This window comes from Eulemur rufifrons, chromosome 9, assembly GCF_041146395.1.
Source record: "Eulemur rufifrons isolate Redbay chromosome 9, OSU_ERuf_1, whole genome shotgun sequence".
Taxonomy (NCBI): Eukaryota; Metazoa; Chordata; class Mammalia; order Primates; family Lemuridae; genus Eulemur; species Eulemur rufifrons.
The window spans coordinates 42,765,104-42,792,887 of NC_090991.1; the positions used below are offsets into that span (position 1 = coordinate 42,765,104).

General features: G+C 33.7%; 1 protein-coding gene across 3 annotated transcripts in view; it reads left to right on the forward strand.

Annotated features, from left to right (window-relative positions):
• Positions 1-27,784, forward strand: part of TANC2 (tetratricopeptide repeat, ankyrin repeat and coiled-coil containing 2) — a 262,133-nt gene that overhangs the window by 79,995 nt on the left and 154,354 nt on the right. Inside the window, exon 4 of one of the 3 annotated variants that reach the window (XM_069481593.1) lies at positions 22,362-22,472. The exons of the other annotated variants lie outside the window; for them this stretch is intronic. Coding sequence (XP_069337694.1) covers positions 22,362-22,472 — 111 coding nt within the window. The remainder of the gene's footprint in view (positions 1-22,361; positions 22,473-27,784) is intronic. 3 annotated transcript variants of the gene reach the window in all.

The window sequence follows — 27,784 nt, forward strand, 5'->3', positions numbered from 1 at the left end:
TTAATTTTAATTTGATCTTAATTCTGATTATATAATTTTTCCTTGATTATGCCTTGGATTTTGAAAAGACTTTCTTAATCAAGGTTCATTTGTCTAAAATAGTTTTGTTTTATGTTTCTGTTTTTAGTTTTGACACTTTATTCAAATAGTTTATTATTGAGAAAATAGCTGGTAGAATGTCATAAAAATTATATAATTTTAAAGACTGAAATATAACAAAGTATAAATGATTTCTTTATGTAAATATATTCATGCTTTAATTTCCTAGTCCATCATTGTCCTTTTGATTATGGGCACTGGCTCTCATCAGGCATCATAGGGTATTGGCAAGAGTTTATGCTCTGGGCTTTATTTCTAAATCTAAACCTGTCAAGTGACTTATAAGCGTGGTGACATCTGAAGATATTCAGTTAGGCTTCAGAGTCCTGTCTCATTTTCTCATCTGCATTTTGCATGTTACCATGCCCTGCATACTGTGGGTTAGCTCTACCAGTTACAAAAGCAGCTTTCTTAACTGACCTTCACCTAACCACTTGCAGGATTAATTAATGTTTTCCATTCCTTTTGTGACATCTACTGACTGTTGTCAGGACAAGATGTAGATTAGAGACTAGTAGTCTACCTTTTAATACACCTAGGTACTTGTGTTGTCCCTGTGATGGCCTGTGCTTACTGAGAGGCAGTTAAATAATGCCCACTGTACTTGTTATCATGATAATATAATTACATATGCATTAACTAATAAAATATGAATTCAAAAGACCTGTCTATAAAAAGAGTTATTGTTTCTAGGAAAGTTATGTTAAAAGCTTGGAAAGCTCAGTTAAAATATCAGAAAAGGTAAATTGCTTTAAAAAGTGCCATAATGCGTTAGGGTGAAGATATTTTTAAGATCCATCTATACTTAGGTTGTCTAAGTTTTTGTTTTATTTTAAAGAAATTGACTAGACTATACATTTTAGTGCATTTTATGCAGGAAAGAAAAATTGGAACTCATATTCAAACAAAAAGGCCTTGGCCCCACATCAAAAGTTTGGTTAATAAATGTACATATATGTTTTAAGGAAAACTGTTTAATACACGTATCAATTTTGTCCTTCCTCACTTCTGACATTTTAGAAAAACCAATCAGCTACTAGTGTCTATCAATGTAGGGTAAGAGGGCTTCTTGTATATATTACCTCCATATTCTTCAGTAGCCCTGACCAAGTTTCTGAGAATTCTGAGAAGAACCACATATTAGTGTGCAATATAACTATAAATTGTGGTCTTGTCTCTATATTACTTAGATGCAAGTTTAATTGTGAGCAGATATTTGTGTTTAGTGACATATCACTCCTATCCATTGAGCTCTCTCATACTAGAGAACTCTGTATAGAGTCTTATGTTCCTCTGGGTTGAAATGCATACTTAATGGCAGTTTATAGAAGAAAAGTATCTGGACTTTATAGTCTGACATAAAAGGTGCAGCACTTACTAGCTGTGTGACTTTTTACAAGGTATTCACACTGTCCAAGTTTCAATTTCCTCTTTTATAAAATGTTCACAGTAAGAGTAGCTGCCTCAATAGAATGTTATGAGAATGAACAATGTATGTCAAATGCTTAGAAGTGTGTGCCATATGATGAGCACTGAATATTACCTATGCTTATGTCATTAGTATATACAAAAACTTATAAAACTTTTAAGTGGTCTTTATTACTAACAGTGCAAATAATTTAGAAAACTTAGAAGAATGTGATAGATTTACTAAATCTAAAATATACCTATGCATGTAAAAACATAGGAACAACTAACAGCAAGAGAGTTTGTGTCATCTACAGTATCCTATCTGTTGTTATAAGTCTAATTAGATTGGAAAAATAAATTATAAATCACCATTTTCTATTTTCTTTATAGTAATATTCTGTTATATGTCTATACAATTATAAAATAAGAAATAAAGTTGGAAAAACTATTTATATTTCCCCTTCATTATCTAAGCTAATTGTTTCGCTCAACCATTTTTTTTTGTTTAGGTAACACAGTAAAAATTTTACTATCCTTTATTTGCTATTTTGTTAATTCCTTTCTTAAAAGGAATTAGTGTTGATAATCACTTTATAAATCTGTTAATTTTTTGTATCTTTACATTTCAAGAGACATTGTCCAATCTAACCTTTATTATAATTGAATCTATATAATAAAGTATATTATGGTTATCAAACAATTCTATATATTCTTTATTAAGAGCAAAATAAGTTTTTTCTGCTTTGAGGCAGAAATTAAATGAATTTCTGAGAATTCATTTTAAATTCCCAAGAATATAAATCTCTAATTTAGTATAGTTAAAATTATATATAAAACAATAAATTTAGAATTGCTTGTGGTGGTATACATACCTCATTGCATCTTACCTGGATATGCAAAAACACCACTAAAATCTCTGGATAATTAATAAATTTTGTTTTTCAGAAATCTAAAATCAAAACATGTTAACTTTTTGTTCCTTCAGAGTTGTAGGAAAATGAATTTAGCAGAGTCAGTCAGACCACATCAATGAAGAAAAAAATTCAGGGAGCTGAAACTAAAAAACATGAGACAAATTAGATGACCCAAAATGCTGCATAAAATTTAAAAACACAGGAAAGATTTTTCAAGAATTGTGTCTAAATAGAGTTTACCTAAAGGAAAATAGCTTTAAGCAAGTTGCTGTTGAATATGTTGTAGTATAGCAATAAGAATATAGGACTGATTCTCCACCATGTTTTTTAAGTTCACAGCACAGTTCGATAAAGTAAAATGTTTAACAGCAAGAAAAATACAATTACAGCTATATCAGTGTGCAAACTAAAATAAACCTAATTGTAATAGAAATTTAGACTAAAAAAAATTGCCATGTAGAAAGCCTATGGCTGTAATGTTGCAGATATAAAATAAAAGCTGTTCTGGGTAAAGGAAGAGTCAGGATCGTGTATCGATTGATTGTGTGTTTTGGTTTTTCTTTCCGAACAATTCTTTCCCCACTCTACGAAGAAAGGGAAGGGGAGGATTAAATATGTGTCTCTTACTAAGCATCACTTCCTTATTACTGTTTCAAACAATTACTTTTTTTTTTATCTACATTGTACCAAATGCTTGGGTTTGGATGCAAATTCACTTTCATCACAGGACTGATACAAATATTTAGTATTAATGGATGTTTAAGTCAAATGTAAATAACTTACTTTCCAAGACTTTTTTAATAATATTATTTCATAGAATCATGTAAAGGGATTTTTAAAACACAGATTGATGTGCTCCACCTCCAGAGTCTGATAGTCAACTCCCCGCTGCAGCACAGGTTTCCAGCTGATGCTGGGCCACAGACCACACTTTAAGGCTCACCAATCTAGATGATCTCCAGAGTTCCTTTAAAATTTGAAAGCTATTAAATACAGAAACAGAACCTCCTCAATAGGATTTTGAGGTTTTTGTCTTTCATAAATACTGAAACTTTTTTATTTGTTTCTAGCCATAGACATCTATGTGCATTGGGAAGTTAACATTTAGCTTTGTGCAAAATTTTGTAAAAACTCTGATTTTATTGTTCTCTTCCTTACCATTTGTTGTTCCATGTTTTTATGTAATTCTGTTTTCTCTTTTCCATATAGCCAGTGAGGTACATTAGTAAAACGACAAAAATCATAAGGAAAATGTATACATTTTTTCATTCAGGATTTACTTTTTAGCTTTCATTCCTCTTTCCTATATTATGCAATACTGCTTCTACCTCCATTCTACTACTAGAAATCTTTTCAAATTTTAAAGAAAATAATATGGTGAATAGAACAATATGTTTTACTTAGTTTAAGAACCAGAGGTGGGAGCCAGGGGTGGTGGTGCACACTCTAACCCAGCTACTTGAGAGGCTGAAATGGGAGAATTTCTTGAACTAGGAGTTCAAGACCAGCCTGGACAACATAAGGAGACCCTCCCTGTCTTGGAAAAACAAACACCACAATGTACCCTCTAATAATTTAAAACTAATTGTAGGGCACACATGGGCAGAGAGAGAAGTAAAAGTCACTGGAAATCAAGAAAGGGGAGAAGGGAAGGGGTAAAAACCTACCTAACGGGTACAATGAACACTACTGGGGTGATGGGCACACTAATAGCCCTGATTTAAGCATTATAAAAGCTATCCATGTAACAAAAACATTTGTACCCCCCTAATATTTTGAAATTAAAAAAAAAAACCAAAATACCCAACCAGGAGATTTATGAAAACCCTAAGAAACCTGTAATTCTAGCACTTTGGGAGGCTAGAGTGGGAGGATCGCTTGAGGCCAGAAGTTCAAGACTAGCCTAGGCAATAGTGAGACCCCATCTCTACAAAAAATTAAAAAAAAAAAAAAATTAGCCAGGGTTGGTGGTATGTATCTGTAGTGCCAGCTACTCGAGAGGCTGAGCCAAGAGGACTGCATGAGCCCAGGAGTTCGAGTCTATAATGAGGTCTGATGACGCTGCTGCATTCTAACCTGGGTGACAGAGCGAGACCCTGTCTGAAAAAAAGATAAGAAAAAAAAGATAAGAAGACAGCTAAGCCTAATCAGTGTCTACTTTTTACATATTTATAGACCACACTGTTACTACCATATAACCAAGAAGAGTAAGGCAAACAGTATTTCATGCCTTTGCGTATTTAAGGAAAGCCAGAATAAAAATTCCTGCTTCTACCTCTAAATCAAAACCTTTCCTGGCAGAATGCTAATTCTCTTCCTCCAGCTAGCCCTCTTTTTTCATAGTTTACTTTCCACCAGACCTTTCCATACCCTGTTCTCAAGAATTAATCATCACCTTATCTACCCTCCTCTCTCCCAGCCACATGATACCGGGGTTCTAAGGAGATTGAAAAGCAACTTGTCTTTTTACAAAGACTGGAAATTTCTGACAAATATTCTAAGGTCAGAGAAATGTGATTCTTTACCCAGGGTTGGAATTACTAAGTGTTCTTTGTTGTGATTAATGGCAACTGCATGCACATTCAAAAACAAGCAAGAAAGTTATTGGCCTTCACACTTAATCTTTGAAAATGTCTCAATAGTCATTTTTTTCCATGGGACAAAGACTTATTTGTTTTTAATCATTATAGAATTTTATTATAGTGCTGGCACTATATTCATGTTAATGCAGATTATAGCAGTTTTTCACCTCCCACATTGATTGGCTAGCATCTTCTTCACTTTCCTAAAGTTTCGAAAAAGAAGAAAAAGATTTTTAAAAATCTTCCATAATTCTTTTAGGGTTTTTTGTTAATCCTTTGAGTCTGCCTTGGAGAAATCAATTTGGAATTGCCAGTAAATGATGACTGAGTGTTATATACATGCTTACTATCTAACTCTGTTTCTCTCTCAGTTCTTTTTTTTGACAGGGTCTTGCTCTGTTGCCCAGGATAGAGTGTGGTGGCATAATTGTAGCTCACTGCAACCTCAAACTCCTGGGGTCAAGCCATCCTCTTGCCTCAGCCTCGTACGTAACTGAGACTATAAGCCTGCACCACAACGCGCAGCTAATTTTTCTTTTTGTAGAAACAGGGTCTCATTTTGTTGCTCAGGCTGATCTCCAACCCCTGGCCTCAAGCCATCCTCCCGCCTTGGCCTCCCAAAGTGCTAGAATTATAGGCATTCACCACCACACCCAGCCTCAGTTCTTTACTATATGTGAAACTATTTTTCCAAGGAATTTTATTAATTCTACCTAGTCAGCATATTTTCAGCCATTGTTGGTAGCTAATACAAAATGAAAACAGCAGTGTGAATGCATTATTTACCATTCTCAAAACACTTTTCTGAGATTATTATCCTGTAGTCTCTGCCTTCAGAGTTTATAATCTAGAGTTTGCATACATATAATAGAATGGGTAGAATTTATTCAAATTTATAATACTGGAATCCTAGATCCAATATAACTTAGTATATTCTTAAGTCATGGTAAAACATTCAAAAAGAACTTTTTCTAGCTTTCTCATTTTGTAAATACCTCTTCTCCAACATGCTATACCTTTCCTTGTTGTACATACAAGAGGACTTATACTAGTTCTCATTATAATATGTATTCCACTAAAGAGAATGTTTCGCCCATCAAATAACCATTATCCTTTTAGGGGTGGGGAGAGAGGTAGACAGAACTAAGGCAAGAAGTGTGAGTAAATTACTTCTTGCACTTTGATGTCATAAGCCATCCCATCTAGATGCCAGATGTTGCCGATCAGCATCTTAAAATTTACTTTGTACATCTCCATGTCCTCCCATTGCCTATCACATCATCACCATCATCATAATATGCTAATAATGAAATCTAGCATTGAGCGCATTTTATGTGCGAGGCACTATGCTAATTTTACAAAGTTGAGTTTACTTAAATCTTTATAATACCCTTAAGAGATAAGTGGCATATTATTATTATAATTACATAGGCCACTTAGTTTAGAGATGTACACAGCATCTGTTGTGTGTACTATGACTAAACCATGAGTTCAGTCCAAGATCCATATTTTAGTTTCTGTTCCAGGGGTAGCTCAGTCTGTGGCCTTGAGTAACACATTATACTTCAGCTATTTCCAAAGAATAATAAATATGGGTATCTTTTTTGAGCCTTATCTACCTTTTACTCTTTAAACTTAAACCTCATAACAACTCAGAGAGATTATGGTTCACATTTTAAAGATGAGGGGTCCAAGCTTGAAAAATAATTTATTGAAGACTAACACAAGGCCACGTACACAACTTGCTTTAAAGCTCCTTCTTTCAAATACTGTTCTTTTTTTTATCCTACTGTTTCTTTCACCGTACTCTGTCATAGATATAAGTTGAGAGATAAGGTGGGTGCTAGGAAAGATTTGTTTTCCTCTAATTTGTGAGAAATGGGGACATATTAACAATTTTCATAGCATTTATATCTTGCATTATGCCTGTTAGTCACACCACACATCTGTTATGCATTATTGCATAGGTTACATATAGAAATATGTTATAAAGTTAAATAGGTGAAATTTGTTTTGAGGTATTTTATATTTCGAGGTGAGAGTTATTTAACAAAGAACAACTGTGCTAATATTCAGCTTCATATTAGTGATGCAACTCATAAAATGTTGATCAGTGGATTTATTTGCCTTTTTTTTTTTTTTTTTGAGACAGAGTCTCACTCTGTTGCCCAGGCTAGTGTGAGTGCCGTGGCGTCAGCCTAGCTCACAGCAACCTCAAACTCCTGGGCTCAAGTGATCCTCCTGCCTCAGCCTCCCGAGTAGCTGGGACTACAGGCATGCGCCACCATGCCCGGCTAATTTTTTCTATATGTATATTTAGCTGTCTATATAATTTCTTTCTATTTTTAGTAGAGATGGTGTCTCGCTCTTGCTCAGGCTGGTCTCGAACTCCTGAGCTCAAACGATCCGCCCACCTCGGCCTCCCAGAGTGCTAGGATTACAGGCGTGAGCCACCGCGCCCAGCCTATTTGCCATTTTTGAGACCTGAATATTCCCTTCAAAAGCCATACATTTCAAAAGAGCAGTCATCAGTCACTTCAGCTGCTTTTGTCAACATTAATACTCTATATAATATAAAACAATAGGAAATATCATATGCTCGAAACTTTAACAGGGGTAAAATTACTGTGATTTTTAGTTACATTCTTGATTCTTGTGTTTTCCGATTTTCCTATGATGAAACATGTTTATATATTTTAAATTTTAATAGAGTTATATATCATAACTACTTTAAAACTCAGAAGTTGGTCTGACAGATAGAATTGCTTGTATCAATAAACAATCACACATATACCAATATATGCAAGATTTGAAATTTGGAATTATTTTTTGATATTGTCAAAAATCTAGCACTTATTTAGAGGTATGGAAATGAAACTTAATACCATTAAACTAATTGGCCTTTGAGTATTGCCACACTCAGCACATTCAAAAGGCTTTTGTAAACTCAAAGATTATTGATTTATATATGCAAAGATACTTAGAATAAGTAATTAAAATCTATACTGCCTTATTTTATCTCATACAATTTGAGTTTTGCCATTCTCTGCTGTAAAGATATGGCATTTACAACAATGATTTATAGGCTATAATAATTTGCCTTTTTCCTTGTATTAGTGTGTACAGATAAAGATTTAAATCCCAATTTCTTCTTGAAATGAGAATTTCTGTTTCATTTATTCAAAATCCAATTGAGTTAATGTCTGTGGGAATGTCCTAAAAGTTACTGTGTTCATCCTTTGAGTAACTGTTTCTTTGGATCACCGTGTTGTCTCCATATTTATTGCTTCTATGTTCTATCTATATGTCAGTGTATCTAGTACATCCTTTTGTGTGGCAGAATATAATTGCATGAAAATAGAACTTATGTGGGAGGAATATACTTACTCTTGAGTTACCTTGGATACAGCTTAAAATCACCAATTTTCTTAGACCTTAATCTCTAAATGGATGAAGGACATGAACAGAACATTTATACCTCTAAAAATATATAAATAAATATAAACCAGTTAATTCATTCAACAAGTAATAGTACTTGCTCTGTGCCTGGTGCTATTATAGGCATTACTAAGGATACAGTAGTATATAAAACAGACAAAGGCTCTGTCTTTTGTCAGCCACATTCTGAATAATAAACATATGGAAAATGCAAATTATAACACCACGGGAGGCTTCTTCCTACTATGATTAAGTAACCAGTACTGGTCTTGCCCTTGTGGAAACAACTGTTTTCAGACATTGGACGGTTGACAACATGGTAATGTGATCCCTGAGAGAAAGGGTGAGAGTTAGGGGGCCAGGAACTAGGTTAACCCTGGCTTTCTGCCAGCAGGTATTTTGACTATGGAGAACTCTCGGTCTTGTTGAACTGAGGAAACAGAAATCAGATATTGAGGACGCCAAGGCAATTGGAAATTACAGAGTACTGAACAGGGAGTTAAGCAGAAACTACAAAATTCTGCATAGGGGTCCTTTTGAGTCTTTACTGAGTTGCAAAGATGTGTAGTGAGACCCCACAAGCCTAGAGAACAAATAATTCCAGAATAAATACCAGGGAGCAATAACTGAACAGTTTCTAGAGTCCCCACAAGACTAGGAGATATTTTTCATTCTGACCAGCTAGATCTTGTTAAAAATCGGGAGCATTCAGTAGGGGTCCAAGAAAGGACACACCTTACTAGTCAGTCTTACTAGTCTTAGAGTTAAAAGTTATTCTCGACCTGCCTAAACAAAACTTAAAAACAAGGCTCAAAAGGATCAGACTGATCCACAAGTGACTTACCTGCGTTGGAGCATCAGGAACAAGCTACTTAGCCTCTGTGTTAAAAGTCAGGAATAAAGAGGATGTTGACACTTTTGTTAATGCAACCTGCAAACATCCCTCAATGTGTAAGAACCAACACACAAACAAAGTGTTTGTGTTTATGTGTTTCCCTTTTAACTTGGTATATTTTGTTGGATTTTTTTAATAGAAAATAATCCAGTCATTAAAGCTAGAAATTAAATGATTATAGTCTGATTATAATGAAGATAGTTTGTACAATGTTTGTTTCATGAAAGTCTCCTTAAGTCTTTCAGTGCGATGATGCTTTGTTTTATCCATGAGTGCTTTTTAAAACTTATCGTTTGTAATGCCTACTTTTGCTCTGATTTTCTACTGTGTGCTATTTATTTAGCAAATTACTGTTAATATTAACCAGCCAACATATGCTAGATACTATTCTAGGCACTGTAACATAAAGCATTGTGTTTGAATGAAAATAAAAGGCTGGAAATATATAAATTTTGGCTGATCTTAAGTTCTGATGGTATATATTCAGCCCATTTAAAAGAAACAGGACCAAATTTAATACAGGATCTGCTGCTTTATTTATTAGCTCTCCATCTCAATTTTATGAATTTCCAAGGTATTATATAGAGTGTGGCAAAGAATAGTATGTTTTCATCAAAACCTATTCCCCTTTCTTCCTGGGCACACAGATAAACTGCATATTCCAGCCTTTCTTTTAGTTAAGTGTGTCATATGACTGAATTTGATGGAAATATAAGTGAAAATAATTCCAAACAGGGATATAGAAATTTCAAATGTCGAGAATCCAGCAAAGAACTCTGAGTCTCTAAGATAATGGTGGAACTACATTACAGAAAGAAGCAGCATCCTAGGGCTGAGGCTGTGCACAGTGGCTCATGCCTACAGAATAATTAGCCAGGCACACCTAGATACTTGGGAGGCTGAGGCAGGAGGATGACTTGACCCCAGGAGTCCGAGGCTGAAGTGAGCTTTGATCACACCACTACACTATAGCCTGGGTGACAGAGTGAGACACTATCTCTTAAAAAGAAAAATGCAGCTTCCTACTGAACACCTATATTTATTGAGTGAGAAATGTATTCCATTGTATTAAGTCATGGAGATTATAAGGTTGTTTGTGTCAGCTCTTGGCCTACACTGATTAATTCAAGGAGAAAACATGATTGTACTTTAATTGTGGTGATATGTCTAGAGGAGAGGACTATAATTTTTATAAATACGTAGGCTAAAAGTGAGCTTGAGAGACTTCAGTCTTTCTCAAACAGTTCATTAAGATGAAAACACTGCTAGCTCTTGTGCTATCTAAAGAGATGGAAGGAAGAATACAGGGGTACTTCAATCTGTGTGCTTGCATATCCTGTCCCCATTTCCTTGTCTCTATTCTTCCTTCCATCTCCTCAAATGAAATACTTCTCTTCTCCATCTTATCTGTCTTTCCTTTTCTTTCTCCATGGTCAGAGGCAAATTTCTTAAAGGTTTTTCTTTCTGTGCCAAGTTTGACCATGATGAAACCCTTCAGGTATTTTGAAGTGTGGAAACACAGTTTGGAATTTATGAGTGTGAGAACCCACTAATCACTGTAAATCTTTCAAGAACTACCTCATGATTTACTCTCAATTTAACAAAGTATAGCTTTTCTATATTGGCATACCACATTTGTCTAACTTAGGATGCTGCATTGTAACATAGGATATAGGTCCTTCAGAGATTATGTGCTGTATGTAAAACATACAGATTCAGTCATTGCTTCCTCTTTCCTCACTTTTGACCTCTGACTATGCCATCAGTGGAATTGAAGGCTATTAAAAGTATGGAGAACTGGATTGCCCCTCCTGAAAAGATGGCAAAAAATTTTAAGAGGATACTGCTCTGATTACTTAAATGACTAAATTGCTGAAATGATTTTAAGCCCATTCATGAGAAGTCTTTTTTTAAACTTATTAATTTATTTTATCTGTTTATACCTGTTATTTCCTGATTCTCTTATTATATAACCCAGTATTTTAATCATGACTCTAACAGATCTTGTTATCCAAAAATATTTTATCACTTCTGTCCTTCATACTAGATACCAACTTAAATGCAGTTACCTAAATGTTTTGCTCACAACTTGACACAGAATAGAAAGAAAATAGAGAGTTAGATCAAGAATTTCCCCATACAGTTTGGTACAGTGCACTCTTTCTCAATTTCATTCCTTTGACATAGGATCTTTGCCATATTTGCTTATGACCATACTTTTCTAGTGTAATGTTTTCTTGAAATTTCATCCTTTTGTTTAAATAATTTTATTTTAAAAGAAACTTCATGTTATTAGTCAAAGTAGAAAATCAGCATCATGTGCCATAACTAGGAAGACTGACTAGATCATAGTTCTAACTAGATAATGTAAACCTTCAAATGGCTCTGAAGCCGAGTTCTTCTCCCTCTTTGTTAAAAAGGAATATTCACTGATATTAGCACCTCATTAAAATTTTCTTCTTGACATAGAAAGATTGACAGATAATTGAAAAGAGAATAACTTTGTACCTATTTTATTCATCAGCATAGGCTATGCTGTGTAACCTTAAAAATCTCAATGGATTCACACAACAAATGTCTATTTCTAGTTCATCCAGCAAACCTGGGCAACTCTCCAGGGCAGCTGTCCTTTATGTGATAATGCAGTAGTCCAGGCTGCTTAACTCTTTTGGCTCCACCATCTCAACATGAGTCTTTGTCATGATTTTTCTGCCATCGGAAGAGACAGACTGTAGAATAATGCAGGTGCTGTGTCACTTCTGCTCTCATTTTGTTGGCCAGAACTAGTCATACAGTCCTTTCTAAACTGCACAACAGCTGGTGATTGTAGTCACTCCTAGAAAAGAATGGGAACAGGATACTAGTAGGCACTAGTAATATCTATCACTCTATGTAATTCAATGCTATTAACTGCCATTTTTATGGATCATTTAAAATCATCTCTTATGTCCTAAAATCAGTCCCATACTTTGAGGAACAATATGGTATATGAAACAATGTAATATTGGAAATAAAAATACCTGGATATGAATCTGTAATCTACCACTTAATTACTATGATCTTGGACAAGAGATCTTGTGATTCTGATGTCCCACCTGTAAAAAAGGTTAATGTGTTCTTCATAGAAAAATTATGAAGGTTGAATGAAGAATTATGAAGGTTCTTTTCAAAGATTTAATTCTGGTTTTATTGTTTTCCTCTATTATTTTTATTTAATATTGATTTCTACTTTAATCTTATTTCATTTTTCTGCTTGATTTGAGATTAGTTTGCTCCAGCTAAAGCATATTTTTCTTCAGTTACTTTTCAGAGCTTAGGTAAAAATGTCAATAAAAGTGTAAAATAAAAATATACAAATGCTAGTTGTTACTTTATTTGTTGTTGCATAGCTTTTTTAAAAGTGAGGTAGTTCTGGCCGGGCGTGGTGGCTCACACCTGTAATCCTAGCACTCTGGGAGGCTGAGGCGGGAGGATTGCTCGAGGTCAGGAGTTCGAGACCAGCCTGAGCAAGAGAGAGACCCTGTCTCTAATAACAACAACAACCAAAAAAAAAAAAAAATAGAAAGAAATTATCTGGACAACTAAAAATATATTTAAAAAATTAGCTGGGCATGGTGGTGCATGCCTGTAGTCCCAGCTACTCGGGAGGCTGAGGCAGAAGGATTGCTTGAGCCTGGGAGTTTGAGGTTGCTGTGAGCTAGGCTGAGGCCACGGCACTCTAGCCAAGGCAAAGGAGTGAGACTCTGTCTCCAGGAAAAAAAAAAAAAAAAAAAGTGAGGTAGTTGTTTTTAGATCTGTGTACCTAGCAATAGAATTGGACTCTGGCAAGAAGTTTTACATCATTAACTAAAAAAAAAACCAGTCTATGTATAGTCCCAAACAGAATTATTACTTCTCACTGCTCTTTCTAAAACAAAGTTTAAGCATATTTTCTCTATCATTGAAATGTTCTTTTTAAAATAAATTTTTTTGTTACATTCATCTATTGGGAGTACCAAATAAGATCAGAGGAAAATTAAAATCTTTTATAAAGATCTGTAAGAAAACTATCATCAATAGATGCAATATTGGAAAACGTTTAGTTTTTAAATTTTTTTATTTGATAAAATGCTAATTGATTTTTAAAATAAGGAAAAGTGTGATATTATTTTAATTGATTAAATAAGAATAAACTAAATTCTTCAGTCAAATAAATACCACTACAGATTTCTCATACATAATTGATGTAAAATCTAGCCACATGTACCTGAAGTAACTTGTTTTTCTAGGTCACTTGTTCCTCTCCCAGCTTCTTCCTTAATTTTCTGATAGAATTTGTGAAGGTGTGCTGTTATTTCTTCTTAAGGTATTTGATAGAATGCACCACTGATGCCAGCTGGGGCTGGGCTTTTTAATGGGAAGATGTTTAATTACTAATTCAATTTCTTTCCTTGTTTTAAATCTGTCCAATTTTTCCCATTTCTTAATGAATCAGTTTTGATCATGTGTGTCTTTCTAGAAATTTGTCCATTTCATTTATCTAATTTGTTGGCATAAAATTGTTCATAATATTTCCTTATAACCCCTTTCATTTCTGTAGAGCCAAGAGTGATGTCCCTCTTTCATTTCTAATTTTGGTAATTCATGTCTTCATTGTTGTTTTTTTGTTAGTCCAGATTATGATTTTTCAATTTTGTTATTTTGAAAGAATTAAATTCTGGTTTCATTATTTTCCTCTATCATTTTATTTATTTGCAATTTTATTGACTTCTACTTTAATCTTTATTATTTCATTTTTCTGCATGATTTGGGATTTAGTTCCAGCTGTAAGCATATTTTTCTTCAGTTACTTTTCAATTGTTGTAACCATAAAACTCCCCATGAAACTTTAAAAGAAGATAAATTAGGGAGATTAGTAATTCTCTCAAAACCAGCTTTCTTAAAGTCATCTTGTAATTTTGATTTTTAATAGAAAATTAACATTAATTAAACTCTGCTCAGTTGAGGGGGTAACTGAGTACATTCTTCTCTTTTTTTAAGCCTTATAGCCCCTGTTTTATACCTTTTTTGTGGCATTTAGCTTTTTCCCCTTTGTATCATAGCTGTTCTTGTTCTGTCTTATCCCTATCATTAAGTTTTTCAGGCTAGAGACTGTCAATTATGTTTGAATTCCTTTGAAGCATCTAGTGCTGTGTTCTGCACATGGTAGAAATTCAACTATGTCGTATTACACTCTGTACGTGGTAGGAAGACAATAACATTTATTGAATTGAATGTAAGTGTTCTCATACATTTTGTGGAAATGGTTTACAAATGGTTATATGCAGATTTTGAACAAAATAATTGTTCTTTATATGTGAAAATTGCATTTAGTACTAAATTTACATTTTTAGTAAATCTCAATTTTCATGTTAATGAGGTATCCTAATACTGTCAGAGGATTATGATAAGCCTTAAAATGTATCCCGATGCCTCTCTTTTTGTTTATTACACGCTAGCATCTCTAGTAGAGGGTGGAGCCTTTGTTATGTCTAATTTTTCTAAGACTTTTAAATAAGGAGATAAAGATGGAAATAAATAAATCAAAATAGTTCATTTATATCTGTATAGATCTCAGGAAGAAATTAAATTCATGATTATGTTAGAGTTCTCACAATATGTAGCTATATATGAAATTTTCAATTTATAACTCACAGCTATACAAGAAAGTACTAGAGACAGAAAAGTATTTAGCCCTGATATCGCAACCTCTTTATATTGGTCAGTAGACAACTTTATGAGTGTATTTGTGATAACCTATCTTTTTGAAATTGTTACTTGCAAATAAATAAACATGTTAATGCACTGTCTCAAATTCCATTAGTTTTCGCTGTTTCTTGTAGCAATTTGCTATGTCACTGTTAGTGTATAGTTATTCCATCCTTTATTGAATTATTTATGGATTTTAAATTATATTAATGCCATTTCAGTTATTTGGCTTTTGTTACTTCTGAGTTTTTGTTTTGTCTTATTTTCATTGTTAGGAAGTTAGCATTAATACAGAAGTCTTTAGGTGATAGGTACTTTTTTTAAAAGAACTTACTTTTGATATTCATATTGGTAAATTTTCAACAGACTCAAAGTCAGAATATTTGCTCTACACTTGGATGGCTTCTGTATTCTTTATGTTATATTCAAGTGAGCCCCTCTTTTCATTGGGATCATATGCCATAAGTCAACGCTGACTAGCTAGTGTTCAGTATTTTTTTTAATGGATATAAATGCTGTTAGTCTTGGAAATGGTAAAACTATGTAATGTTGCTTTTTTTGCTCAGATAAAATGAATTGCTTTCTCCTTTTAAAAGTGTTCACTATGATCAGTGGAGATAGGAAGGGCTTCATGTGAGACCCCATAGTGGATAACTAGTGGCCACACACTAAGTGATATTTCTATTGGTAAACAAAGTCATCTTTACTTTGCCACACTGCATACATTTTATATTTCATTTATATTTGTCTATGTCTCAGAGAAATCAGATCTCTAATAGTCTGTTTTCAAGAATATGTATATGCATATTGTATCTCTAGCTACAATAATATATCTTTATTCACATGTAAGATAAATATGTTCCAATTATTTGATACTTCAGCATAAAGTAGATGTAAAACAACTTACAACAATTTTTGTTTGAAGTTTGAAATCAAGAGTGGAGAGACTAAAGGGGATAACACGTGGTATTGGGGAAGCTAGAGGGAGAGGAGAAGTTTATAAAATATATACTTAATTTCTTAAATAGAAGAAATGAGAACTGGACAGATATTTTGCAGCAATATATTTTATAATTGGTTTCAGAGAAGTGTTTTATTTGAATTATGATGAGTCAGAAACTCTATTTCTACAGAGTAACCTTTATTTGATAAAGATTGTTATGTCAAATTTTGATTCCTTTTTCTGCATTATATTTTGTGGGGTTTTTTGATTGTTTTTTCTTTTCTTTAGATAGTTACTTTCTGCCTGCAAAAAACAGGAATGTGAATTATCATTCTCTCTCGGCACTGTTTTTCACTTCTGTCTAGCCTATGCCAGATTGTCAAATTCTATTGGCTTTTCTTTCTCTCTCACTGTTTTTTTCTTTATTGTTTTTGATCCCCCTATTTTGCAGGAAGTGCATAACTAAATGGGAAAAGCTCCTTGGCATTTCCCTTTTCTTCAAGATGTTGCTTATGTCATATGTAAACACAAGCATGAGAAATAGTTAATCAGCACATAGGATAGGTTGGAAGTATGCTATTCCCATGTTATTTCCAGATTTTAAACCTAGCAGAAAGTGGGGGTTAAGAAAGAGGAAATAAAGAATGACACAGTTTTTCTCTTTCTCTTCTTTCCCAGCCCACTCCAAAAAATTTATGGTACTCAAAGGTTGATTTTGTAGTAAATGTTTAGGAACTAAAATGTTACGAATATTATAAGATTTTGCATATGAAAGCCCTGTTAAAACTTTTTAAAATATAGTTTTCTATTTTATTTCAGATAAATTTTTCACTGTTTCTTTCTAATTCCTTTATAATTCTATAGTTCAAATCTTTTCTTCTCCCTATGTTGCTTCAAAGAGTTTTATAATTTTAGCTCTTATGTTTAGGTCTTTGATCTATTTTGAGTTAATTTTTTAGATGGTGTAAGATAGGGTCCAACTTCGTTCTTTTGCATGAGAATATCCAGTTTTCTCAAAAACTATTTCTTGAAAAGGCTGTATTTCACCCTGTTAAATGTACTGGTACTGTGTTTGAAAATTATTGATGATAGGGTTTATTACTGGGCTTTGTTTTCTATTCTGTTGGTATCTATGTATTTATGCCAGTACCACACTGTTTTGATGATTATGGATTTATAGTAAGTTTTGAAATCAGGAAATGTGAAAACTCTAATTTTGTTATTTTTCAAGATTGTTTTGACTATTCAGGCTCCCTTGAGATTCCATATGAATTTTAGGATGGGTGTTTCTATTTCTGCAAAAAAAGTCATTGGGATTTTGATAGAGATTGCATTGAATCTATAGGTTGCTTTGGGTAGTATCCCATCTTAACACTAAGTCTTTCGGTCTGTGAACAAGGGATGCCATTCCGTTTATTTCTGCCACCTTTAATTTCTTTCAGCAATGTTTTATAGTTTTCAGTGTACAAATCTTTTTCTTCCTTGGTTAAGTTTATTTCTAAGTATATTATCCTTTTTGTTGCTATTTTAAATTGAATTATTTCCTTAGTTTTTTTCTCAGATTGTTCATTGTTAGTGGATAGAAGTGTAACTGGTTTTTGTGAATTGGTTTTGTATCCTGCAACTTTGCTGAATTCATTTATTAGTTCTAGCAGTTTTTTTGTGGAATCTTTAGGATTTTCTACATGTAAGATTATGTCATCTTACAAACAGATAATTTTACTTCTTCCTTTCTAATTTATATGTGTTCTAGTTCTTTTTCTTGCCTAAGGTAAAATATTTTTATCTTCCTGTCACATTTGACAATTAGATTATCTTTATTATCTTTAGTTAACCTTCCTAAATATACTTTTTATCTCAAATCCAACTTTGTAAAAATACTTTCTTAGTAGTTGTTCTGCTTATGTTTATATTCATCCTTCCTTTCTCATTTTCCTGATCTTTTCTTTGATTTGTTCTATCTCTGTACCATTCTCTGATGATTATCCGAGTCTTCTGCCAGTTTCCTCCTAAAAATTCCCTTCTGCTATGAAACCTTTATTAAAGACAAACATCTCAATAGTTATTTAAAATTCTCATTTTAATGCCTTTGTATTTGTTTGGACTAGGTGTGCCTCAACATCATCTACAACATTCCAGTTTACAAAGTACCCTCCACAGGTACATTTTCTCTTTCAGCATTGACATTCCTGTGTGATACATCAGATGGCTCTTATCCACCGCCCTCCCCCAACCACCCTCTTCCAAGTGATCCTGCAAGAATTACTAGGTATAAATAATATTAGTCTTTCTTCAAAATAAGCCTCAAATGACTAATATTTTATAATTTAGGATTCATTTTATAAAAATATAACACAAGAGTTAAATTTCTCAAAGAATGACCAAAAGTAAATCATAACTTTTACCACACATGATAATACTCTCAGAGATGAGGCTTGATTTATATTTTATTATAATATTTTTCTTAAAGTCCTCTTAATAATCAGCTATGCCTGTGGTATTTGTAGATTCTCTAATTCAATGTTCACATTAGTGTGCATCAGAATCACCTGCAGAGCTTGCTGAACACAGATTGCTGAGCCCCCATCCTCCAGAGTTTCTGATTTAGCTGATCTGGGTGGGGCCTGATTATGTGCATTTCTAACAAATTCCCAGGTGACAGATACTATACTGATGGTCCAGGCACCACATTTTGAGAACCAGTGGTCTAAACAACACTGTGTAAGTTTAATTCTGTACCTACATATTTGTCATTGTCTAACCTAGACCATTTTGGTTTGGGTATTCTGCTATTTTGTAAGGCATAACATTTTTTTCAACATCATTCCCCTCTCAATTTTTAAAAAATAATTGATGATTTCACTGTTCTTCTCATCCCACTATGACATCTTAGACATCTTTGTTTTACTACTCCTTGACACACACACACACACACACACACACACACACACACACAGATCAGACTTCCAAATCATGCTGAATCTGTGATGGTAATGACAATAGCAATAACAGCATTTCTGGAGCATTTATCCTGTGTTAGGCACTATTCTGAGGATTTTATTTGAATTAATATAATCCTCATAAATCTTCCATGATGTAAGTACTGTTATTAACCCAAAATAACTTATGAGAGGAAACTTAGGCACAGAGAAGTTCTTACGTCTAAGAAAAAGTGGAGGACATGGGAATCTAACCTAAACTCTTTAGTTTCAGAGCCCAGACCCATAATTCCTACTCCTCACTTCTGTGCTACCATGTTATACTACCTCTACATATTATGTCTGAAACCACTTGCTCACTTTGTTTTCTATAGCCCTCACCACTCCATGTTTTAATAAACTTATAGGTGAACTATATCCCCATATCCAAGCACTAAAATTGGGCTTGGATATTAGCACTTTACATGCTTGGGATTAGTGAAAGCTTCGTAACAATACTATGATTTTGTAAGAAAACTGAGAATTAGTCTAAATAACTTGCCCAAGTTACTACTTCTAAGTGCTGGAGTCAAGACTAGATCTATCACTATGCCCATCCTCTAAGCCAATATGCATCCTTCTTCTCAACTTCTGCCAATTTCCCAAACTCAAGTCGCTTACAGTAAGAATCATGTTCCCAGTATTGGTTCAGATCATTTCTTGGAGCAGTAGTTTCCTGTTATCTTTTGTATTACATTAAAATACCTGGTTTTGGTTTTAGATTCTTTCTACCCATCTCATCTCAACCACTATTTGTTTTGTTTTATTTTGTTTTGTTTTACTGTCAGGTAAAGCCTTTTGATGTAGAATTCTCTTACCCATCTGAATCATCTTGTATACCATTCTTCCACAATAAAGCATATTAAAATTCTAGGCTTCCAAGCAAAGTATTGTGCCCCATCTTCCAACTTACCTTTTTATGTTCTCCACCAAGCAATATTATAACTATTGTACAGCCTGCCATATCTGTGTTTGACTTACAATAATCAGTAGTATTACAAATGACACTAGTTTTCTATAACTTAGATGAGAATACCATTATCATCACCTTATAAAATAATTTAACTTCATTATTAGACATACACAGTACCCCACGGATGAAGGTAGGGGCAAAGGTGGGTGGAAGAAAGAATTAAGTGTCCACTATGATCTATGTAGATAACCTCAGTTGAAATTTCCTTGGAAGGGAAATAAAGATGTCTGTATGGCATTGAGCTTCACAGATCTAAAATAACTCTCTTTGCTGGAAAATTATACATTTTAGTAAGAGATTTTTTTTTTCCTCTCTGCTAGAATCTATTCAATGCCTGATTAACACCTTATAGTCTATACTCTCTTCATAGTCTTCAGCTATTTCCTTTTTTCTGTATGATCCCTAGGACCTTGATCTTTCCCCTTGACTCCATCTCATAATTCTTGTACACTCCTCATACCTCTCTCAAGTCCTCCTATCATCCTTCAATTTCTTTCTTACATCCTTAACCTAAGTTGCTGGTCTGTCTCCTGGCCCTAAATTTTGTTACAAAAAATTATTAAGATTTTTAGATATATAGAGTCCCTTGAGCAGACACCAGTGCTGTCTTTGTCAGAACTCAACAGGTAAAACCACATTTATTCTGATGCCATGACAATACTTTAATAAAATTCTAGTAAAGGACTTAAGAGCTTTAAGGATTAAATTACTGTATAATCATTTCTTCTATACTAAGCAATATTGAATAAGTAAAATTTCATTATTTTTGAATTGGTTGGTGAAATTATAATGAAAGAGATTCTAATATTGGCTGCATATATGCATATTAGTAGCCTGCATATATGCATATTCTAATATTGGCTATTAGTGCCCTGCATATATGCATTTAAATTACTTGAGATCTTTAATTGTGTAGTGATTTCAAAAAACAGGCTCAAATATAACACTCTCAGCAGAGGTGAGAGTTCTGCTATTGCAAAGCTTGTTTTTGGCAAAGAACCATATCCTTAGCACTCTTAGCATTAGACCTTTGTTGCCATGGAGACAGTAACAAGCTGTGTTTTTTTAACATACACTTAAGTACACATACATACCCTAAGGTTTTAAATGTTACTTAATTGTAGGTTTTGAGTATTGGCACAATTCAAAAAAAATGTTCTATATTCTTTTAATACTTTATCATTTTTATCCTCCAAAGAAAATAAAGAATTATAGCCATTGTAATGACAAAGTTTTATATCATTTTTTACAGGGTCTTTTAGGAATAACTTAGAATCTCCTATGGGTTAGTAACAGATGAGGATTTTGAAGAACATGCAGAAACTTTTGAAAAAAGTTTTATGATCTTAAACACTGACATGTCTTGGCCACCTATAGTTATGACACTAATATGTAATACATACAAATCAATTTCAGATTCAACTGATACATTTTGTGCCAGTGCTATGCTAAGCACTTTCACCCTATTATTGTTTATTTAATAGAACTCAGAAAACACCAAAGCAATCTTCATAATAATTAACTTTTAAAATGTTTAACTGATTATTTGAATGTATTTCAATAGTGTTCCTGGATTTTCCCCAAAAAGTCATTAAATAAAATTTATACATGCTTTCAGTAAGTAAAACTTTCAATTCATAAGTTATACTTTATTCTTTACAAGAATGAATGGATTCCATGGCATAAAATATTGCTATTCCATAGATCTCATGATTAAATTGGTAACTAAATCACATTACTTTAGCATGGAGTCTCCTACTGGCATGTCCTAGTTAATATTTTAGTCCACCAGCAGTTTTGACTTCTTATGTTAATGGCTGAGCAGTAAGGTGATTGATTTCCTTGTTAAGCTATGTAGATTAGGCCTGATAGTTTATATTTAATCCTACTTATAGTATTCACGACTGAATATTAGAGTAGTTATTTCTGGATAAAGAAAACCTTTTGATTATAATTATTATAAACAAACCGTAAAACTTAGTCGTGTTCGTTCCTTAGTTAATATCTTTATTTAATGGCAAAGGAAGCCAAGATTAAAAAAAAAAAAAAAAAAGCCCTTTGCTTTATAAAGAAAGAGAAAATAGCTAAAGGTAATAGATGACTACAATTTGTGCTGATAGTTTTGAATATTAGATTTTAGCTTCTACAATTTTTAGTGACTTTTTAACAAGACCTATCTCCTCTATGAAGAATGCAGCTAGTTTTTTTTCTGGCACAAAAAATAGGGTAACCTGATCTGAGTCTGACAGAGTGTGTCGTTCATTTAAGTGCTTCCATCTGTTGCCTGCTGTTCCCCTTACTCATGACCCCTCTATGTTTCTCTCTTTCCCTTTCCCCTTCTCTTTTCCTCTGTATCTTTCCTTTTTCTCTCTTCCCCCCCTCCCCCACCTTTTTGTCCTTAGCCCCTCTGAGGAAAGCAAAGTTTGTTGAGAGCCCACGAATTCCAGAGTCCGAGCTTGGCTCACCAACCCTCACTTCAGCTCAGAAGCTGGACGTGGATGCATACTGCCCTGGTAAGCACGCATGCAAAGTGTCTGCTTTGAAAGAGGGAGGATCGGATCAGGCCCATCCAGCAGAGCAGTATTTTGCATGTATATTCCTCATAAAAACATGTTACCTTTTTTGCAACTGATTGCATATTCTTCTTAATAGAAAATAGTTTTTACTGAACGTCCTTCCTGTTTTGACTATTGATATAATAATGAAAGTATTGAAAACAATTTCAAGGATAATTTTTTAAAGAATTAAAATACTTTTGGTAAATAGTTTTCAGGGTCATCTTTGTAATTTGAGATATTTGAAGAAATTTTGCTGTGGCCATGTGCAAACAGGAATGTTGAAGCATGTAAGAATGTTCATTCAACACTAGACCTTTTGCATATGACCTATTGTGCCTAATTCATATTGTATTTCTGGATAGTTATAGAAAATACTTATGATGTTGAAAACATTAAACTTGAATTAGAAAAGAAATATTATAGGTTTCTGAGATGGACTCCTTTTGGACACTCACTTTTAGAAATACCTCTTCTTATGAATGGCCTGTTAAACACATGTAGGAGTTCACTAAAACCCTTCCTGTGTGGGAGCCAAACGGAGACAGACTCATTATCAATGCTTAGATTCTTTCAAACTTAGATGAGTTGCCTGGCAACATTCTTTACACTCTCTCTACAGTGAGTCTATAGAGCTGTGTCAGAAATGTTCGCAGCTCTAGTTGAGTATACAGACCAGAGCATTAGTAAAGGACCTTGGAAGACTTGGTTTTAGATCTTTTGTTTATTCCTGCTCATTAAAATTGATGTTAAACCACAGTGAATGCAACCACTACATATTTATAGTATTAGGGGTCAGCAGAATAAAATGATTCCTAGGTCTAGGGAAGATATCAGTATCTCTGATCTGAAATGTCAGGATAATATACCCCTGAAGCCACATAAGACATGTTAAAACAGAAAACAAACAAAACAGTGGGAGAAAACTTGGGCCAAACCTACTAAAATGAGAGACATTTGACTTTACGAATCAGTTTTGAATGTTGAAATATCTTGGGGATTTTGATTTCCAAGAGTTGAACCCTGAGCTTCACTGTTCTGGTTGACTATTCCTTTTTAAATCAATCACAATTATGTCTTAAGAACCAACTTTTCTGTTTCCAAAAGGAACAAAATAGCTCTTTAAATGGTACTGTAGCACATGGTTAGAAGAATCTTTTTCATATTTTGAGGTATTATCACACTTCTTGGGCAATGGAATATTGTGCTTAGCATTTCTTTATGCAAATGTTAGTGTTGTTAAAAAAAAAAAAAAGTACTAATTTTATATTCCTTCCTTGAGTTTTGGAAGAAAAACTCTATCAGAGGCCTTTTCTTTTCCAGATTTGCAAGTCAGAATGACTGTCAGGAGAGCCTAATCTTTCACTTCCTGATTACCCATCTGACATCCTTAATATAATCTAGCTATTGCTGTTGTCATAAAGCAAAGTAGCTACTGTTTATTCATAGGAATGCCAGTGCCGAATCACTATGAAAATTTTTATTCATGTGATTATTTATGTATTTTTCCACAAACATGAATTCCTTACTGAATTAGAATAGAACCAAGCTAAACTTCAGTTAAGAGTTTTAGAAAGCCAGAGAGAAACTAAAACATGATGCCAAATGCTAATTGCCATTCTTTCTTTTCTTATCTGAAACGGGTTTAAAGCATAGAAACTTCATAGTGATTTACTCTTTTATAATAAAGGTATTAGACTCTCTGAAAGTAAGTTTCTACTGAGGTAAGAGTGGTAACCTGAAGGTTGAAGTTATCATCTCTACGTAGTACCAAAAATTAATGATAAACATATGAATTAATGAGTATACACATAAAACAAATATCAATCCATGCTTTTAAAATTTCTTTTACATAGGGTATACTAACAGAACAGTGATCATATTTTATTGTACCATTGGTGTTCTGGTATCTTCATGTCCACCTGCTTTATTCATTGTCACCTGCAAATTTAGGAAACTATATCTCACAGAGACAACAATCATAAACTGAAGGTTAGAGCAGTGGTTCTCAAATTTTTACATACTTCAGAGTAACCTGGAAGATTTGTCCAAATGCAGATTGCTGGGCCCACCCCCAGAATCTCTGATTCAGTAGGTATGGGGTGGGTTGAGAATTTGCATTCTGACATTCCCAGGTGATGCTAAAGCTGCCATTTGACATTCCACACTTTGAAAACCAGCGGGATACAGGGCTGCTGCAGGATACTCAGTGGTAGAATGAACAGTGCCGAAAGACTGTGGGATTTATTCTGCTGTTGACTTCTGAGGAGTGATTGGCAATGTTGTTTCTGTGTTATCTAAACTTAAACCTTTGGCACCTATATTTTAGATTGGAAGAGTAAAGCTTTTGGTTCTGAGAAATGGACATAAGTATTTTTCTTCATTTGTCTGTTTGTTTTTGGTATCTGTGTGCCCGTGCCTAACTTTTCTGTGTTGTCCTACATATAAAAGGAAATTGTGGATCAAACCAAACCAAGTCCTTGATGTTTAGTTTGCAAAGTCTAGGGAAAGCTACTCTGGGATATAACTGTTGATCCAGAATATTTATCCACTAAACTGAGTGATTCACCATAGCATTAGATTCTAGAATATCTGATTAACGTTTTACTGTTCCTCAAATCAAATTTGCTGTATGTGGGGAAAATACAGGTAAACAGTATGTAGTTGTAGTTACAGCTACAACCATGGAGGTAATTGATGGTGTTAACTGGAATACCAGAGTAAGGGGATGTTCAGGGAATTATGTTTGATAATTGTCTCACAGTGGGGAAGCTAAGACCTAGAGAATTTAAGTGATTTGTCTGGGGTCACAAGCAGGATTTATTGTTGAACTCTTGAAGTGGGCACAATATAGTCCAAAAAATACATTGTCCTCTAATCCTATTATTGTGTAAATTCCACAAGCATCCCTTACTATCCTTAGATTTAAAAGCAGAAAATTCAGTTTTTAAGTATGAGATAGGGCTGTATTCCATTTTTGTGAAAAAGGGTAAACAACTATGAGAGATTTTAATAAAACAATTCCTAAAATAAGAGAATAGATTCATCTACATTCTATAACTTTTCTGCCTACAGTGTTACTTACCAGCTGTGTGATTTTTGGCAAGTTACTTTCCCTTTCTACCTCAGTTTTCTCATCTATAAAAATGGGGATAATAATCTTAAACCAGATTAATACATATAAAGTAGCGGAATGCCTGGCTTCCTGTAAATGCTAATGTTAGCTAATTTTATTATTTTTATAGTAATAATTATAAAGATCTTAGCACAAGATCTTAAAGTATCTTCTAAACAATCAGAAAAAATATTTAAAAGTTTAGGGTCATTTTTAGTTAAATGTGTCTTATTGTATTTCAGTTCCAGTTTTTACTCATCTTGTGATCTGGAGCCTGTCATGTCACTTTTTTGTGTCTCAGTCTCCTGTCACAGCAAAATTATGTATACCATAACATTATTTCTGTCATTTAACACATTATGTGTTTATATAGATACATGAATATACATTCATAGGAAACAATGTCTAGAAGAATACACTAAACAGTAACATTGATTGCGTAAGGAGGGAGAGATTTGGAATTGTTGGGAAGTTAGAGTAGGATTGGTGAAGATAATGCTAATGATAGCAGAGGTAATAGCTGGTTGGTGGGATTACAGGTAGTATTAATTTTCTTTCTTAGGCAGCATATATTAGTAAATAAGAGCTTATGTTCTGGAATTAAAGCTGGGCTGATGACTCTTCCACGTACCAGCTATGTGACTGTGATAAAAATAGACATATCTTTAAAAAAACAAAAAAAGACCTATCTCATAGGATTGTTACTAAGATTAAGTGAAATAATGTATATGCCACATGCTTAGCACATGCAAAATAAGATATACATTAATTTCAAAATATTATAGGGTACAAATAATTTTGGTTACATGAATTGCTTTTATAATGCTTGAGTCATGGTTATAAGAGTGCCTATCACCCAGGTATTGTTCATTGTACCCATTAAGTAGGTTTTCACCCGTCCCCTCCTCCTCCTCCCCCCTGGTTGGTTTCTGTTGAGTTTTACTTCCCTCTATGTACATGTGTGTTCATCAGCTAGTTCCAATTTAGTAGTGAGTACATATGGTGTTTATTTTTCCATTCTTGAGATACTTCACTTAGGGTAACAGTCTCCAGTTCTATGCAAATTGCTGCAAAAAGCTTTAGTTCATCCTTTTTGTGGCTGAGTAGTACTCCCTGGTATAGGTATACCACATTTTGTTAATCCACTCAGGAATCTATGGGCCCTTCCACATCTTTGCAATTGTGAATTGTGCTGCTATGAACATTCGAGTGCAGGTGTCTTTTTGATAAAATGACTTCTTTTCCTTTGGATAAATACCCAGTAGTGGGATTGCTGGATCGCATGGTAGATCTACTTTTAGTTCTTTGAGGAATCTCCATACTGTTTTCCATAGAAGTTGTACTAATTTGCAGTCCCACCAGCAGTGTATAAGTGTTCCTTTCTCTCTGCATCCACACCAGCATCTGTTGTTTCTGGACTTTTTAATAAAGGCCATTCTGACTGGAGTAAGGTGAACAATAAGAGATATTAACATCTTCCCTGTTGTTATTGCTTATCGTCATCATCATCATTGTACTTTTGTGCATTTTCTAAAATTTCTATAATGAACTTCTGTTGAACAATTTCAGTAATTAGATGACACTAAATGATGGTGATACTCTGTTTATAGTTTAGTATTTTTAAGTGTTTATGTTACACATTATGATAATACAAAATTTCAAGTGTAAATGTGAACTTTGACACAGACAGTACGCCAAGTTGACGGTTTTATAGGACTTTTGACTACACGTGCAAGGTTAAGGGCCAAAGTCCAGACCAGTCTTCTGAAAATAGACATTCTTTTATAAACACCAAATCTTTCAAAGGAATTTGAGATAAATTTTTTTATGATTCTAGGAATTTTTTAATTGATATATTTATGGGATATATGTGATATTTTGGTACATGCATACAATGTGTAATGATCAAATCAGGGTATTTAGGATATCCATCACCTCAAACATTGATCATTTCTTTGTATTGGGAATATTTCAAATCTTCTCTTCTAGCTATTTTGAAATATACAATAAATTATTGTTAATAATCTTTTTGTATGGATCCTTTTAAATCTCTTTAAAAATAGCAGTGTCTTTCAAAGGGCAGTGTCATTTAAGGTGACGGCAAAATTAGTATATATTTAAAACTGAAGGGGGGAAGAGAGCTTTATAGTTATTT